The 13,522-nt window shown below is 36.6% G+C and overlaps 1 protein-coding gene across 1 annotated transcript in view; it reads right to left on the bottom strand.

The window, feature by feature from the left end:
* LOC107581413 (vacuolar protein sorting-associated protein 16 homolog) overlaps positions 1–13,315 on the bottom strand; it is a 43,483-nt gene extending 30,168 nt beyond the window's left edge. Inside the window, exon 1 of the mRNA XM_016266971.1 lies at positions 13,128–13,315. Within this exon, the coding sequence (XP_016122457.1) occupies positions 13,128–13,315 (188 nt within the window). The remainder of the gene's footprint in view (positions 1–13,127) is intronic.
* Positions 13,316–13,522: the final 207 nt, after the last annotated feature.

Below are 13,522 nucleotides of genomic sequence, written 5' to 3'. Positions count from 1 at the left end.
GTAAATTGGCATTTTCATTCAGCCAGTCCTCTTCACTTCTTCAGCCATGCTTCTCGACCATGATGCAAATCTGTACAGTTTGTAGTAAGGTAATGTGTCTAGAATTATTCATAGTATTTTAAAGTTAAATAACAATACCGTGCATAATCTGTGATCTACTGTGTTACAGAACAGTGGCACATGTTAACATTAGACTTAAAACTTAAATACTAAAAAAATGTAAAGAGTGGTAGTAATACTACTGTATCCTCATGTGCTTAGTGGTCAACTTGCACTGTTTGTCCATTATTTGGACCCAGGTGTTCATCTTTCTTTTGCAGTTTGACACCCCGGGCCACTGGCCCTACTGACCTGGGCTGCGTTTTTCAAAAGCATTGTGAGCTAAGTTGATCGTAGAGACCATTTGTGGCAGTGGTTCTATGATCTACTGATAGGCTTATGATGCTTTTGGGAAAAGCAGCCTTGATCCATATTCCAGCCATTAATGCTATAAGTTGTTGGAGTGCTGTTCTTACTTTCTAACTGTCACTGGTAACATTTTCAGTCTAAACACATTTTTACACTGCAGGATATGGAGTTGCAGACAATTCTACATATTCAATGTGCTAAATATCTCTCTGCATCTGCAATTTCGGGTTTTTGTCTGCAGTCTCCATTCAGATATTCACGGCTAAAATTTAGTGTAAAAGCAGCATAACCATGTCAAGTTAAGTGGACAAGGCGTTGAGATCACTATCAAATTAACAAGTATTAATAAGTTGTCTCAAGTTCACAATAGAAAATTGTGATAAAATATCTAACCTAAGAAGCATCACTTTTAAAAATTTTTTCTTTCTTTTTTTGTGTTTGCTAATTTTGGGTAAAAGTCTTGTCTAATGGTACATTAGGGATCAAAGCAGCTTAACGAATCTTTCAACCTACATTAACTGACCAATAATTTAATAGAAGAAGGCACAGCCTTCAGAGCATGAAATAAGCATCTGTGTCAGCTGCTGCCCCAGAACACCACGCCGCCTTCACAGACTCTCCACTGCGACCCCTGCCTCCTGTTCACTGACTACAGCTGAGCTTTTCTTCTAAAGGAAAGGGATGAAGCAAAAACGGAAAAATGTCTGACTAGCACAAACAGCTTTGACTGAGCTGTCTCACTGTTTAACAACTAGCTAGAGTAACTGCAGGTTGTGAATTATGGGAAGGTTTTGAGGGGTCTAACCCCTGATATTAAAGAAATTAAAGTTCACACAGAATTGAGAATTCTGCCATCATTTCCACACCCTCGTGTCATTCGGATTTTTTTTTTTTCATGGTTTGTCTGGACCTCATTGACTTGTACGATCAAGTGTCTGTAACACACACACAGAAAAAAGAATAAATAAAAAATGACATTAAAAAATGAGTGTGCTGTATGCTTACAAACAAAAGTTGTGTTCACCTGAGGAGGTAACTAGCAACAGTTGGCTACTTCATGTTTTCCATTAGGATCCATATGAGACAATATGCCAAAAACACTCTATTAGTCGATTATTTATAATAGATTTATGTCACAAATGTAATCACAAATTTACTTAGTTGAAATCAACCCTCTTTTTAATAATTTGGTTTTACAAATTGTTACTTTATAACACTGTCCTACTGTATTACTTGCATCCTAATTCCATGTATAATTACTCTGTCTATTCTGTGGGGACAACCAGTGACACGTCTTAATGGAGCATTCATAATCACTTTGTCCTTCGCCTGGTATTGAGGTGCATTATATTTGAGGTCTTAGAGATCCAGGTGTTTGAATTCCACTCATTAAGTCACAGGAATTTCTGAGTATGTTTATTGTATGTAGTAAATAACAAGCACAAAACAGAGCAGCAGAACAATATTACATTGCGATTAAGGTAATTACAATTCAGACGCACAAACCCGAGGCACATTCTCTTGTGTATACACAGATCGTCTTCTTCCAGAAAGGAAAGGCAAGTCTGAGAGTGCAGCTGTTCAGCCGGAGATAAACGGCTCTCCACTGTCATAATTAGTTTATCTATTTCTAAAAAAAAATAAATAAAATAAAAACTAAAGTGTGATGATCATTATCCTGAACATGAGAGAATGGAGAATGATTGAATTTGGTTCCTGAGTAGGCTTCATCATTCTGGTTTCCTTCTCAGATTAAAGTGTGATATAGCCGCTCTGATGGTTGGCATTAATCCTCCCATAATGACATTGCGAAACACATCAGGGTCATAATGGGCCGGTCGAGTCCAAGCCTCCGCTTCTTGTAATGACCCAGATGTCAGGGGAAACAAATGTTATCGCCAGAGTAATAAATACCCCAGTCAATTTGCTCCTGGCCAGTAAAGAGCTTTAGGCCATTCCGAGGAATTTCCATCAGGGAGAGCGAGGAATACAGACTGATGGTGTCGTTATGACAGCGCTGTGTCATTACCAATCAACTGATCACCGACGATCAGCATTGTGGGTTTTAAAACAGCCATGTTTCTGAAAATCTATCGCATCTTCCACTTGGACATGCATTATACCCATGCTCAGGCAAGCTGATCCATATCCAAGTCATGTGACCGGGATATGTGGCTGATATGGCTGATATCTTTTTATCCTGGTGTGAATGATAAAAAGGGCTTTTGATGTGAATATTTTCTCAATACAATCCAGCATGGCATGGAGCAGTGACATTTCACTCCATTAACAGAACTCGTGGTCTATTTGACATGGTTTAAAGCAGCCTTGGGTTCAATATCTGATTATCGTTTCCCCCCCTGCTAGGGTTTATTGTGCAAGCACCTGTATTTGTAGCACTGTTGAATTATATAATATAATAGATATATAATATTCTGCACAATGGATCAGATTGGTACGTTTGAAAAAAAAAAACTGTTTACTTTGATTTAGACTGTATATTACTGTTGTTGGGATATGAGTCTTTACTTTTAAAAGAACATATACACTGCTGTTTAAAAGTTTGGGGTAAGTAAGAGTTCTTTTGAAATATATTAATACTTGTATTTAGCAAGAACGCTATACATAACATCACAGAAAATAAATGTTACAATGTTACAAAATATTTCTGTTTCAAATGAATGCTATTCTCATAATATTTTTTACTCATCAAAGACTCTCTGAAATTGTACTCATCCTCAGGCCATTCAAGAAGGGAAAGCGTTTGTTTCATCTGAAGAGATTTGGAAAAATGTAGCATTGCATCACTTGTTCACCAGTGGATCCTCTGCAGTGAATGGGTGCCATCAGAATGAGAGACTGATCCAAACAGCTGATAAAAACATCACAATAATCCACAAGAACCACACAACTCCCATCAAATAATGTCTTGTGAAGCAAAAAGCGATGTATTTGTAAGAAACAAATCCATCATTAAGGTGTTTTAACTTAATTGATGGACTGGAGTTGTGGATTATTGTGATGCTTTTATCAGCTGTTTGAACTCTCGCACTGACGGCACCCATTCACTGCAGAGGATCAAATCTGTTGTGCAAATTTTGCTCTGCAAATTTTAATCTTTGGGTGAGCTATTACTTTAAGCACCACAAACATTTTTAACACTGATAATAATAAAAAATGTATTTTGCATAGCAAATCAGCATATTAGAATGATTTCCGAAGGATCATGTGACACTGAAGACTAAATGGCTGCGGGAAATTCGGCTTTGCTATCACAGGAGTAAATGCAATTTTAAAATATATTCAAATAGAAAACAGTTGTACTCTATTAAAAGTATCTTAAATATTATAATGTACATTAATAAAAATATCATTCTATTAATATTACTACTAGACTAGTTGTGAAAGCAGTGGTATGACTCAGTAGAACTGAACACACAGGGAATTTGTTTTAGTCTGATACTACAAGGGATCCTGTCTAAACCCTCTTTGTTCTTTTGGCTTTGTCTGTTTCTGTATTCCCAACTTTCAGAAAGATTTCATCACAAAAGATGTGTTTAATATCTAAATGACCAGAGGGCTTCTTTAGTCTGTCGACATTAAATAACTGGTGAAATCTTTGAATGTCAAAATGCAGGTTTAATCTCCCAGTGCCAGAAGCCTGGTTTAATTTCAGAGGGCTGGTTTAATCTGTCAATACCAGAAGATCAGTTTGGTCTCTGAGAATCAGAAGGCGAGTTTCACAGGAGTATCAATAATTTGCTCTCAACATATGAGATGGCTTGTGTGATCTCTTAGTATATTCATCTGTTTCAGTCATGTGACTTTTTCATCACAGCCACTATATTTATGACCATCAGCAGGGGAAGCAATGGAAGAAAATTCAAAAGCAAGAGGTGATATCAAGAAAAACGTCAGTCATTGGTTTTGATCGGCACCAAGTTTTAGGAATAATTTATGGTCTACTGATCTGTAGTCACATTCACAGACATTTACATATATTTAATCCATAATCCATAAACAGCAACTGTGTACAACAGCAACTGTAATGACTGTGTGGAAAATGTATGTTCAACTATGATGTTGTAATAAACCTGTAATAAGATTGTAATAAACCTATGCATCATAATCTAGGATTAGTGTTTGAGAATTTGAAAGTTTCATTGGTGTGAAAACAATATAAATTTTTCCCCTAGTCCTTTTTTTTATTTGTTGTTGGTATTATCATGCATCCATGTTAAGCAGTCTGGTGTTATAAACTTAGGTAACACTTTATTTTAAGGTGTCCTTGTTACACGTTACATGTACTTACTATTATAATAACAATATATTATCCATATACATGCACGTAAGCCAAACCCTAACCATATAGTTAATACATGTTGGTAATTAATATTACTCAGTTAAATACGAGGACACCTTAAAATAAAGTGACCTAAACGTAACATTGTCCAAACTTTTTATTTAATTAATAAAGATAATGACATGTCAAAAATATTTACAGTTGAATTTCACAAGTTTAATATTAGTATTATCAGAATATATGAGCAAAAATCATAAAGTCTTACTATTATTTCTGTTCATTTACTTACATTTTATTAACTTACAAGTTACCTTACCGCCTTTCTTACTCTGCCTTTTTATTATATTTCAAATTAAAATATTTCTTGTGGCATCTTGTAACATTGTCTGTTTAATCTTCTTATTATTTAATTTTCTTACTTTCATGGACAACCACAGCTGAATGGTTTTTACTGTTAACGTAACTTTTTTGTTGTTGTTGTTTTTAAAACAGTCTGTGTTTGGGCTTTCCACCCCTATCACTGAGAGTGATTGCCGCCAAACAGGATTAACATAAGATTGCCTGGCTTTGTGAACTCTTGCATTCCACCTCACAAAATCAATTTCTAGCTCCAATATAGAGTGAACAAATCCTGGCCTTTGCTGCTTGCTACTTTTTTGCATTCACACTGCTCTTTTCTCCTCTGCTATCCATCACCAAGTCACTCCCCCTGCTCCACCCACATGAATAATGTGTAAAGGCTCAAGACACTTGAAGCTCATTTCCTGATTTATATGCTATCTTTCTTTCTCCCTCGCTTTTTCTTGCTCTTTTCTTACTCTCTCAACAAGCTGTTTTAACACTACTGTTTTAATAATTCTTCCCCAAATAAAAAAGCTCAGCCGGCTAGCACATTTTTAACAAATTGGTGACCTGTCATTACTTGTGCAGACTGCCAAAGTCTTTAGAAATGGGTTAGCGGTAGATTCAATTTAATGTGCATGGATTACACTCAAAAGCTATAATGTGTACAAGGCAGGAGCAAAAGATAACTGTCATTCAGAAATTAGTGTTGATCAAGACAAAGCATTTGGCAAGGTAGATAACAGCTGTCTCTTTGGGGATCCAAGGCTGTGTTTTTTATTAAGGGTGTTATCTCATGGTCAGGATTCCTAAAGCTGCCTGAATCTAAGAGGTGGCAAGATCACCATGCTATTGTCATCAATCACAAGCATCAGTCTGTGCAACTGATCAAGATTAGAAATGGATAGACGGACGGATGGACAGACGATAGATAGATAGATAGATAGATAGATAGACAGATAGATAGATAGTCAGACCGAGAGACAGAAAGATAGATAGATAGTCAGTCAGACAGACAGACAAGACAGAGAGACAAGACAGACAGACAGACGATAGATAGATGGATAGATAGATAGATAGATAGATAGATAGATAGATAGATAGACAGATGGATAGATGGATGGATGGATGGATGGATGGATGGATGGACAGACGGATGGATGGATAGATAGATAGTCAGACAGACAGAAAGATGATAGATAGATAGATAGATAGATAGATAGATAGATAGATAGATAGATAGATAGATAGATAGATAGATAGATAGATAGATAGATAGATAGATAGACAGATCGATAGATAGGCAGATAGGTAGATACTATAGGTAGACAGACAGATAGAGAAACACAAAGGTAACTAGACAGGCAGGCAGGTAGATTAGGTAGGCTGATGGATGGATCAATCATGGTAACCAGTCAAATTGTGACTGCTTAAATCTTGTACTTTGAAAAAATAAAAAATAAAATAGCAGGTTTCCCCACAATGCATCAGTCAGTAAGTCAGTCAGAGCATTCACAGATGATTACTATTTATTGTGAAGTTCATTGCTTCAGTGTTATTATAGTGGCTCTGAGTTAAATGCGAACACATTAAATGCAAACTGAATAGCACTTTGCTGTGAGTAAAAATCCCTTTGATAGGTCATAACCAGAGGAGCACTGCCTCCTACTCCCCTCTGAACATGCTTTGATCTTCCAGAGGGAGGTCTGTTCCCCAACAACAACTTGCTTTCTCCCTCACTCACATAAAAATCAGATCACATCTTCCCCCAATGAAACTGTAGGTCTTTTCTGGATAATATAAAATTGGAAAAGATAAAGATTAGGAACATTTTGAGCCTTTTGCCTTGTTTTTACTTATGGTTAAGACCGGTAAATATTGCTAAGTAATGACCAGTCTAATTGCTTTGCAGTGCAAATAATATTAGTGCCATAGTTATGTTTGGTTTGCATACTAATATTTGCATAGACCTCACTAAATGTGATATTATAAATGTCCCAGGTCTGTTTGTGTGTTTGTCAATGGGTTTTTCAGCAGAGATTATTGCTTTCGCAGAGAGAGATGCTGTTTGCATTAGTGTGCTGGATAATCAACGTTAATGGGGCTTTGATTGCAATAAGCAAACTTTAGGATTAGAAGCTTTTAGATAACTGCAATTTCATCTTTTGGGCTGATTTATATTAGTTTTTGGCCTCTTTCATAAACTTGTTTAGGGAAGAGTAGAGTAAGAATGAATTGCACCTGCAGATAGGATTATTTATTTGCAAGCGTTGATGTTGCACCAGATTCGCTAAATGAATTATGCAAATCAGCTAACCACACAAATACACCACAAAATCTGTGTCCAATGCAATATATATGCTAGTTCAAATCTTTTGAACAATCTTTTTGATTGCTGTGTTGTGGTAAACACAGCAAACTACTGTGATTCAGCATAGTTTATTGGAACTATTAGACTTACAAAATGTACCAAAGTGTATCATAGTACTACCATAGATTTTTAGACATGATATGATAAGACTATGGTATTAAGTACCATTGTATATATCAGAGTACCACAATATTGCCTACTGATATCATCATTAGCTGTATTTCCACTGTCAGGCCAAAAGCAAGCATGCTAGTGTGTGTGAGCTAGATAGATAGGATTGAACGGGCCTCCATGGGGCTTCCTTGGGGCCAACATCCAGGGGTTTTGGCCCGTTGAATACCTTGGTCCAAAGCAGGCCAACTGGGGCTTGAGGAGTGGTCATGAACAAAGGTTTGTAAAAGTCAAGAGACATTTTCTCATATTTTCATATCAGGTTACCAGCCAAGCTCAACATTTAAGATATTTAAAACCATTTTCAGCTCAGAACTCACTTTTAGATACCAGCGAGTGTCTGAAATTATTTCAGATGTGTGATCCAGTGGGGATTTATCACTGTGTGAGGCAGAAATACACTAATAGATTTATATGTGATGCTAAAGGCTACTTATGCTAATGCTAACCATTGCCATAATAATGCTGAGAAAAATAGTGTGCATGCTTATTATGATTATTATGGTAATCTGCAGGCAGTGGAAAAAGACAGCCTTTGGAGTTGATCAGCCTTCATCAAGAACCGCCAGTCATTCAATCACATAATGTTGAAGATAGTCAGATAGAAGACATGAAAAAACATATTTGAAAACTATTTAAAGAAAAATATTTAAAGAATTGCACTTAGAAACATTCTCACAAACTTCTTGGAATTTATCTTAAGAAATTTCTTAACTTTTTCTTAAGAAGATTTTTGTGAATTCAGCCCCTGAACTTACTTGTTAATATTCCTCAATTGGGCTACAATATATATATTTTTTTTGTGAAACAATTTTTAGAAACCATTGCTTAATCTCTTAAATTCCAATATATTTATCTTTGATGACTGTATTAGTTTGTTTTTCTTTTACCGAGAACTACTACTGCCCAGATTAAAATTTATAACAACTTCAAAAAAGCAGATTCAAATGAATAAGTATGCATTCTCTTTTTATGTGGAATAATGGTAAATATGTGTTTGATTGTTGTGAGATACTGACACAAATTAATAAATTACTGTCACTTAAAAAAATATATGGTTTTTTTGCATAAATCATTGGTCATATATCAGTACTTTACCTGCTTTCTGCTAATAAAAAAATGAGTGTTGATTGCACCAAAAGAGCAAACTGAGTTAACAAAAAGATGGTAACAAGCTGCAAGTGAGCCTAATTTACATATACATTTCAGATCATCTGTAGAAACAATACTTGCAAGTTACTTGCAGGGGAACATTTATACATTCTTCTACATGGATGGTTGTAATTGTTTGAGGTAATTGTACACTTACCATAATGTCTTGTGGGTAAGGCAAGAATGCAGTTTTGAACACTATTTTTTTTAATGTACTGTTACTGTCAAGAACTAATTTCTAATGAAAAAGGAATAATCTGTATTTCAATCATAATTCGACTGTTTAACCTGTTTTTATGATCATAAGTCTTGTAGAATTCATAATGATTATCTTTGCATGCTTGGAATGCTTTAATTGGAATATCTCACTTAGAAACTCGTCGAAAAAGAAATATTTCAACACTAGTGAGGGAAAAAATAGATTTTTATGAATAGTTAAACAGCCTGGCACACAGGGACGTGATTCCATTAAAATTCTCTGCAGGAGAAATAATGGACGTGTCTCTTTTCTGCTCTGCTGGTTGAAAACGGAAATTCAAACAGTCTGCTCTCATTGAAGATAACACACCTTTTTTATTTATGAATTTATACGGTTTTATCTAAGTGCCAGTTAATCCCTTCTTTCCTCTCCTTTTTCCATTTAGCAACTGAATTTCTCAGAGTTAAACATGTTATGTGAGCGGGTTTTCAATTCAGCTGGTGAAATGTCCAGTTCTGTGTTAGTGATGCACTGCCATTGTTTTCAGGCTCCTAAGAGAACACAAGAGGTTTAATAAAGTGACCTCTGTACACTATACAACAGACTTACATTGTGGCTTAAGTTAAATATATGCATTATCAGTTTCAATATACAATGACACAAAATATTATTCATTATGTTATTTATTTTCCTGTTCCTACTCTTCCTTTTTTCCTCGTTATAACTTCCTGTGCTCTTTTGCTTAATCAGAACGAAAAGTTTCAGCACCTTTGAGACCTCTGTAATATGAATTCTGAATGCTCATTCCAGGAAAATGGGCCATTTGTATCAACAGGATTTCCTACTGAAATAAGTAATAGGAAAAATCACAGATGCTGTACTGAACTTCACATTTAACAGATTTAACTCTGTTTAGTGTATAATGCAAGCGAACAAAAAATATATATAAATAATTGATTATTTTTCATAGTAATGTCAGCCAATTTGTTTTCAACATTCATTGTAATGGGTTATATAGAATTTATGAAAAAAATGATTCTGGCTGAAATTTGCTGAAATTAATTACCATGCTTTTACTGTAGTAGTTTCTTTAAAGGGGTCATAAGATGCCCATTTTCCACAAGTTGATATGATTCTTTAGGGTCTTAATGAAAAGTCTGTAACATAGTTTGGTTAAAATTTCTCAATGGTAGTGTAAAAAACCCTGTCAAAAACAGCTCTTTTCAGATCAAGCCGTTTTTGTAGCATTTTCCTTTAAATGTTAATGAGCTCTGCTGACCCCGCCCCTCTCTTCCGAGCTGTTCTCAGAGAGAGGCTGTGTCCGAAATCGCCCCCTATACCCTTAAATAGGGCACTATTTGAGGGAACAGCAATTTTTAGTGGTGTCCGAAACCTTACCCCTTGTCCAAATACTCACACTTGCGGTCTTGGCCACTTGAGATCGCGTGCGTGCGACAGGAAGTAAGTGCGCAAGACTGTCCCATGTCTTCAAAATGCCAAAGCGCAGTGCACTTAATGGATACTAAATCCACACTACCTCGAATACCTCTCCAGAGCGCTATTCAAGGCTAAGTGTATCCCATCATGCATCATGTTCTGGAAATAAATCGTGAGACTTTTTGCAGAGATCTCGCGAGAGGTCACGGAAACCTTTCCAATGTAAGTTAAATATTAATATAATAATTAGATATTACAAATAATTTGGTAGAAAAACAGTGTTTTTACTTTTATTGGTGCAAAGATGAGTTGTGGTGATATTTATTTTGTACAACATTTGCACCTGCTTTTTATCACTTAATTAGAAGCACCACAAATTAAAATGATGTCATGTTATAGGGACTACTGAACAGACATTTAGAAGTTGATTTTAAAATGCAAAGTATTTCAAATTCTAATTAAAATAAAGCTGTGTAAACACTTGCATTTTTACAACACTATAAGTGTGTCCCATCAGGTAATGAAAAGTTCGACACACACTTGTGGTCTTCACACCCACTTGAAGACTTCGGCAAAATACAGGAAATACGTCATTTAAGTAATCAAGTGGTCAAATGCAAAGACTGCAAGTGTGGGTATTTGGACAAAGCCATAGTGGACGTTCTCGAGTGCACTCATTCAATCCCACAATGCACTGCAAAAACGACTGTACAACTGGTGCACGCTCAACGGCTAGAGAATGCCCATAATGCACCGCGAGAATTAATTCCCGCATCTCGCCAGAAGATGGCGCTCGCAGCTGAATAATCAATCCGTTCATTTTTACAAAGCGTAAAATCCATGGCGTACAGCATAATGTACACATTGTAAATTGATTATTAAATTGTTTGATTAGGTTTTATACATAATTTCCGTGACAGACTTCAAGATAAATCCTTTAATCTTACTACTGAAGCTGCTAGTTTGCTAGTTTCAAATGATTAATAAACAGCAAGCACAAACTATGCAAAAGCGGCATTCCTTCCGGTGCACTGAGTGTCCGAATTCACTACTCGTTTTCATTCACTCCTTCTAGTGAACTGAATTAGTGACCTAATGTAGGGAATAGTGAATGAGGGTATAGGGGGCGATTTCGGACACAGCCATGGTATTTATAGGGACACTAACAAAACTAAATGACACACACCTGAAAAACAATGAACCTGATAGACAAAGCAAAGGGTGATGGAAGTCCACAAGCAATAACAGTGAACTGGGAGGAGTGCCCTCTGGTGGCTGCCATGGCCACTCCAGTCAATGGCTGTGAGTGTTACTTTTTACCATTTTTAATAGTGTGATTTTAGATGACTTGTATTAAAACCAGTAATCAAATCAGGCACAACAGAACACCTCAGTCGCTTAGGAGTCATTCTTGTCTACATCTGCTCCAGCCGGGAAACAATGGCGGACAGCTCACTCAGGGCGGGTCTAAGTTAAGACGCCAGTCCAGTATATGCTGAAACGCTACTGTCAATCAAACTATCGTGGGAGGGGCCTGTCTGTGTGACGTCACACAGACAGTCATCTGAGATCGGCTCGATTTGAGAAAGGGGAAAACCTTTAACCAGATTTTAAAAAACACTGGGTGGATTTTTATCATTTTAGGGTGGTTGTGTACGCACACTACCAACACACATTTCAGTTCAAACTACTAAAAGTGCATGTAGCATCCTATGACCCCTTTAAAAAAAAAAATCTAAATTTTCTCAGAAAAAAGTAATTTGTTTAGGCCCTATGCCTTATTTGTGTATCAACCCTGTTACGCTATGTACGCTGTCTTTTGAAACACAAAGTACAAAAATATTGATGATCAATCATTTAGTGTGGTACAATGGAATTTTCCAGTTAAGGCTACTATTGACCATTTTGTATTGACCTTCAAGCAGGATACATTTGGAATGTAACAAGGTTAAATAATTGTATGCACCAAACCCGAGAGAAAATCAGAATTTACTTGGTTCTCTGTACAAAATTACAAGTAGTCCTACCTGAATACAATTTTTTTTTAAATCATGGCATTGTTTAAAACAAAGTTCTAAATGCTATTCTCACATTTAAAGGGACAGTTCATTCAAAAAATAAAGAAAATAATTCTGTCACTGTTTACTAACCCTCAAGTTGTTCCACACCTGTATGATTGGACACAAAAGAAGATATTTTGAAGAATGCTGGTCTCCATTGTCTTCCACACTATGGGGAAAAATACTATTGAAGTCAACAGTCAGGTTACTAACATTCATTCTTTTTGTGCTCAACAGAAGAATGAAACTCATACAAGTTTGGAACAACTCAAAGGTGAGCAAATAATTTGTATTTTTGGGAAAACTATCCTTTTAATCAGTCAAACGTAAAGCTCCTATAGAAAAATCTGCTCACCGTAATAGTCAGCTTTGAAATAGGAACCGCTGCATCGATTCGAAACGTAAGAGTAGAACTCACGAAATGCAAACTAACAAAAATGCAGTTGTCAAGGTGACAGGAATGACAGATAAACGAGGGTGCGCTCAGGACACTTTTTTCTCCCCGATCTGCGCTATTGTTCAGTCAGGAGTCAGCCACGAAACCCAACACTCCTCATCTTCGCACGGTCCCGTATCGTATATCTTATCATTGAGTCAAGGTTTTTCCATAAATAGTCAACTGGGAATTCAAATAAATTATTCATGAAGATTTTTGAGCGATCAATCCTTAGTGGTTGGACAAACCAAGGCCGCCTTCTTGCCTGGCTGCTTGTTTTGAAGAAGTTGAGGCAGATCAGGTGGGACTGCCAGACGGTGACTGAGGAGTCTGCTTCGTTTTGAGTGATGAAAGCTTGTTGCAGACGCAGGCTTGAGCGCTCTCTGTTGCCGGGCCCCTTGGAGCACACGCCGGTGCCATCCTCTAAAGTCGTCATGGGTTTTGAGTTGTGAGAAAAGCGATTAATGTGATATTGATCATAACATGAATTCAGTGGCAGGCTTTGGGTTGGCTGTAATAACTGAGTATTACTTTGTTCCCAAGCGTGTCCTGAAATTCACGTCCAGTCAATATCCCATTAGAGAGGTGTGTTAGTGCTGCTGTGTGTGTGTGTGTATGTGTGAGAGAGACAAAGATTGTTGGT

This window comes from Sinocyclocheilus grahami, unplaced genomic scaffold, assembly GCF_001515645.1.
Source record: "Sinocyclocheilus grahami isolate Dianchi unplaced genomic scaffold, SAMN03320097.WGS_v1.1 scaffold34.1, whole genome shotgun sequence".
NCBI lineage: Eukaryota > Metazoa > Chordata > Actinopteri > Cypriniformes > Cyprinidae > Sinocyclocheilus > Sinocyclocheilus grahami.
This window is presented reverse-complemented; position numbering and strand designations above follow the sequence as displayed.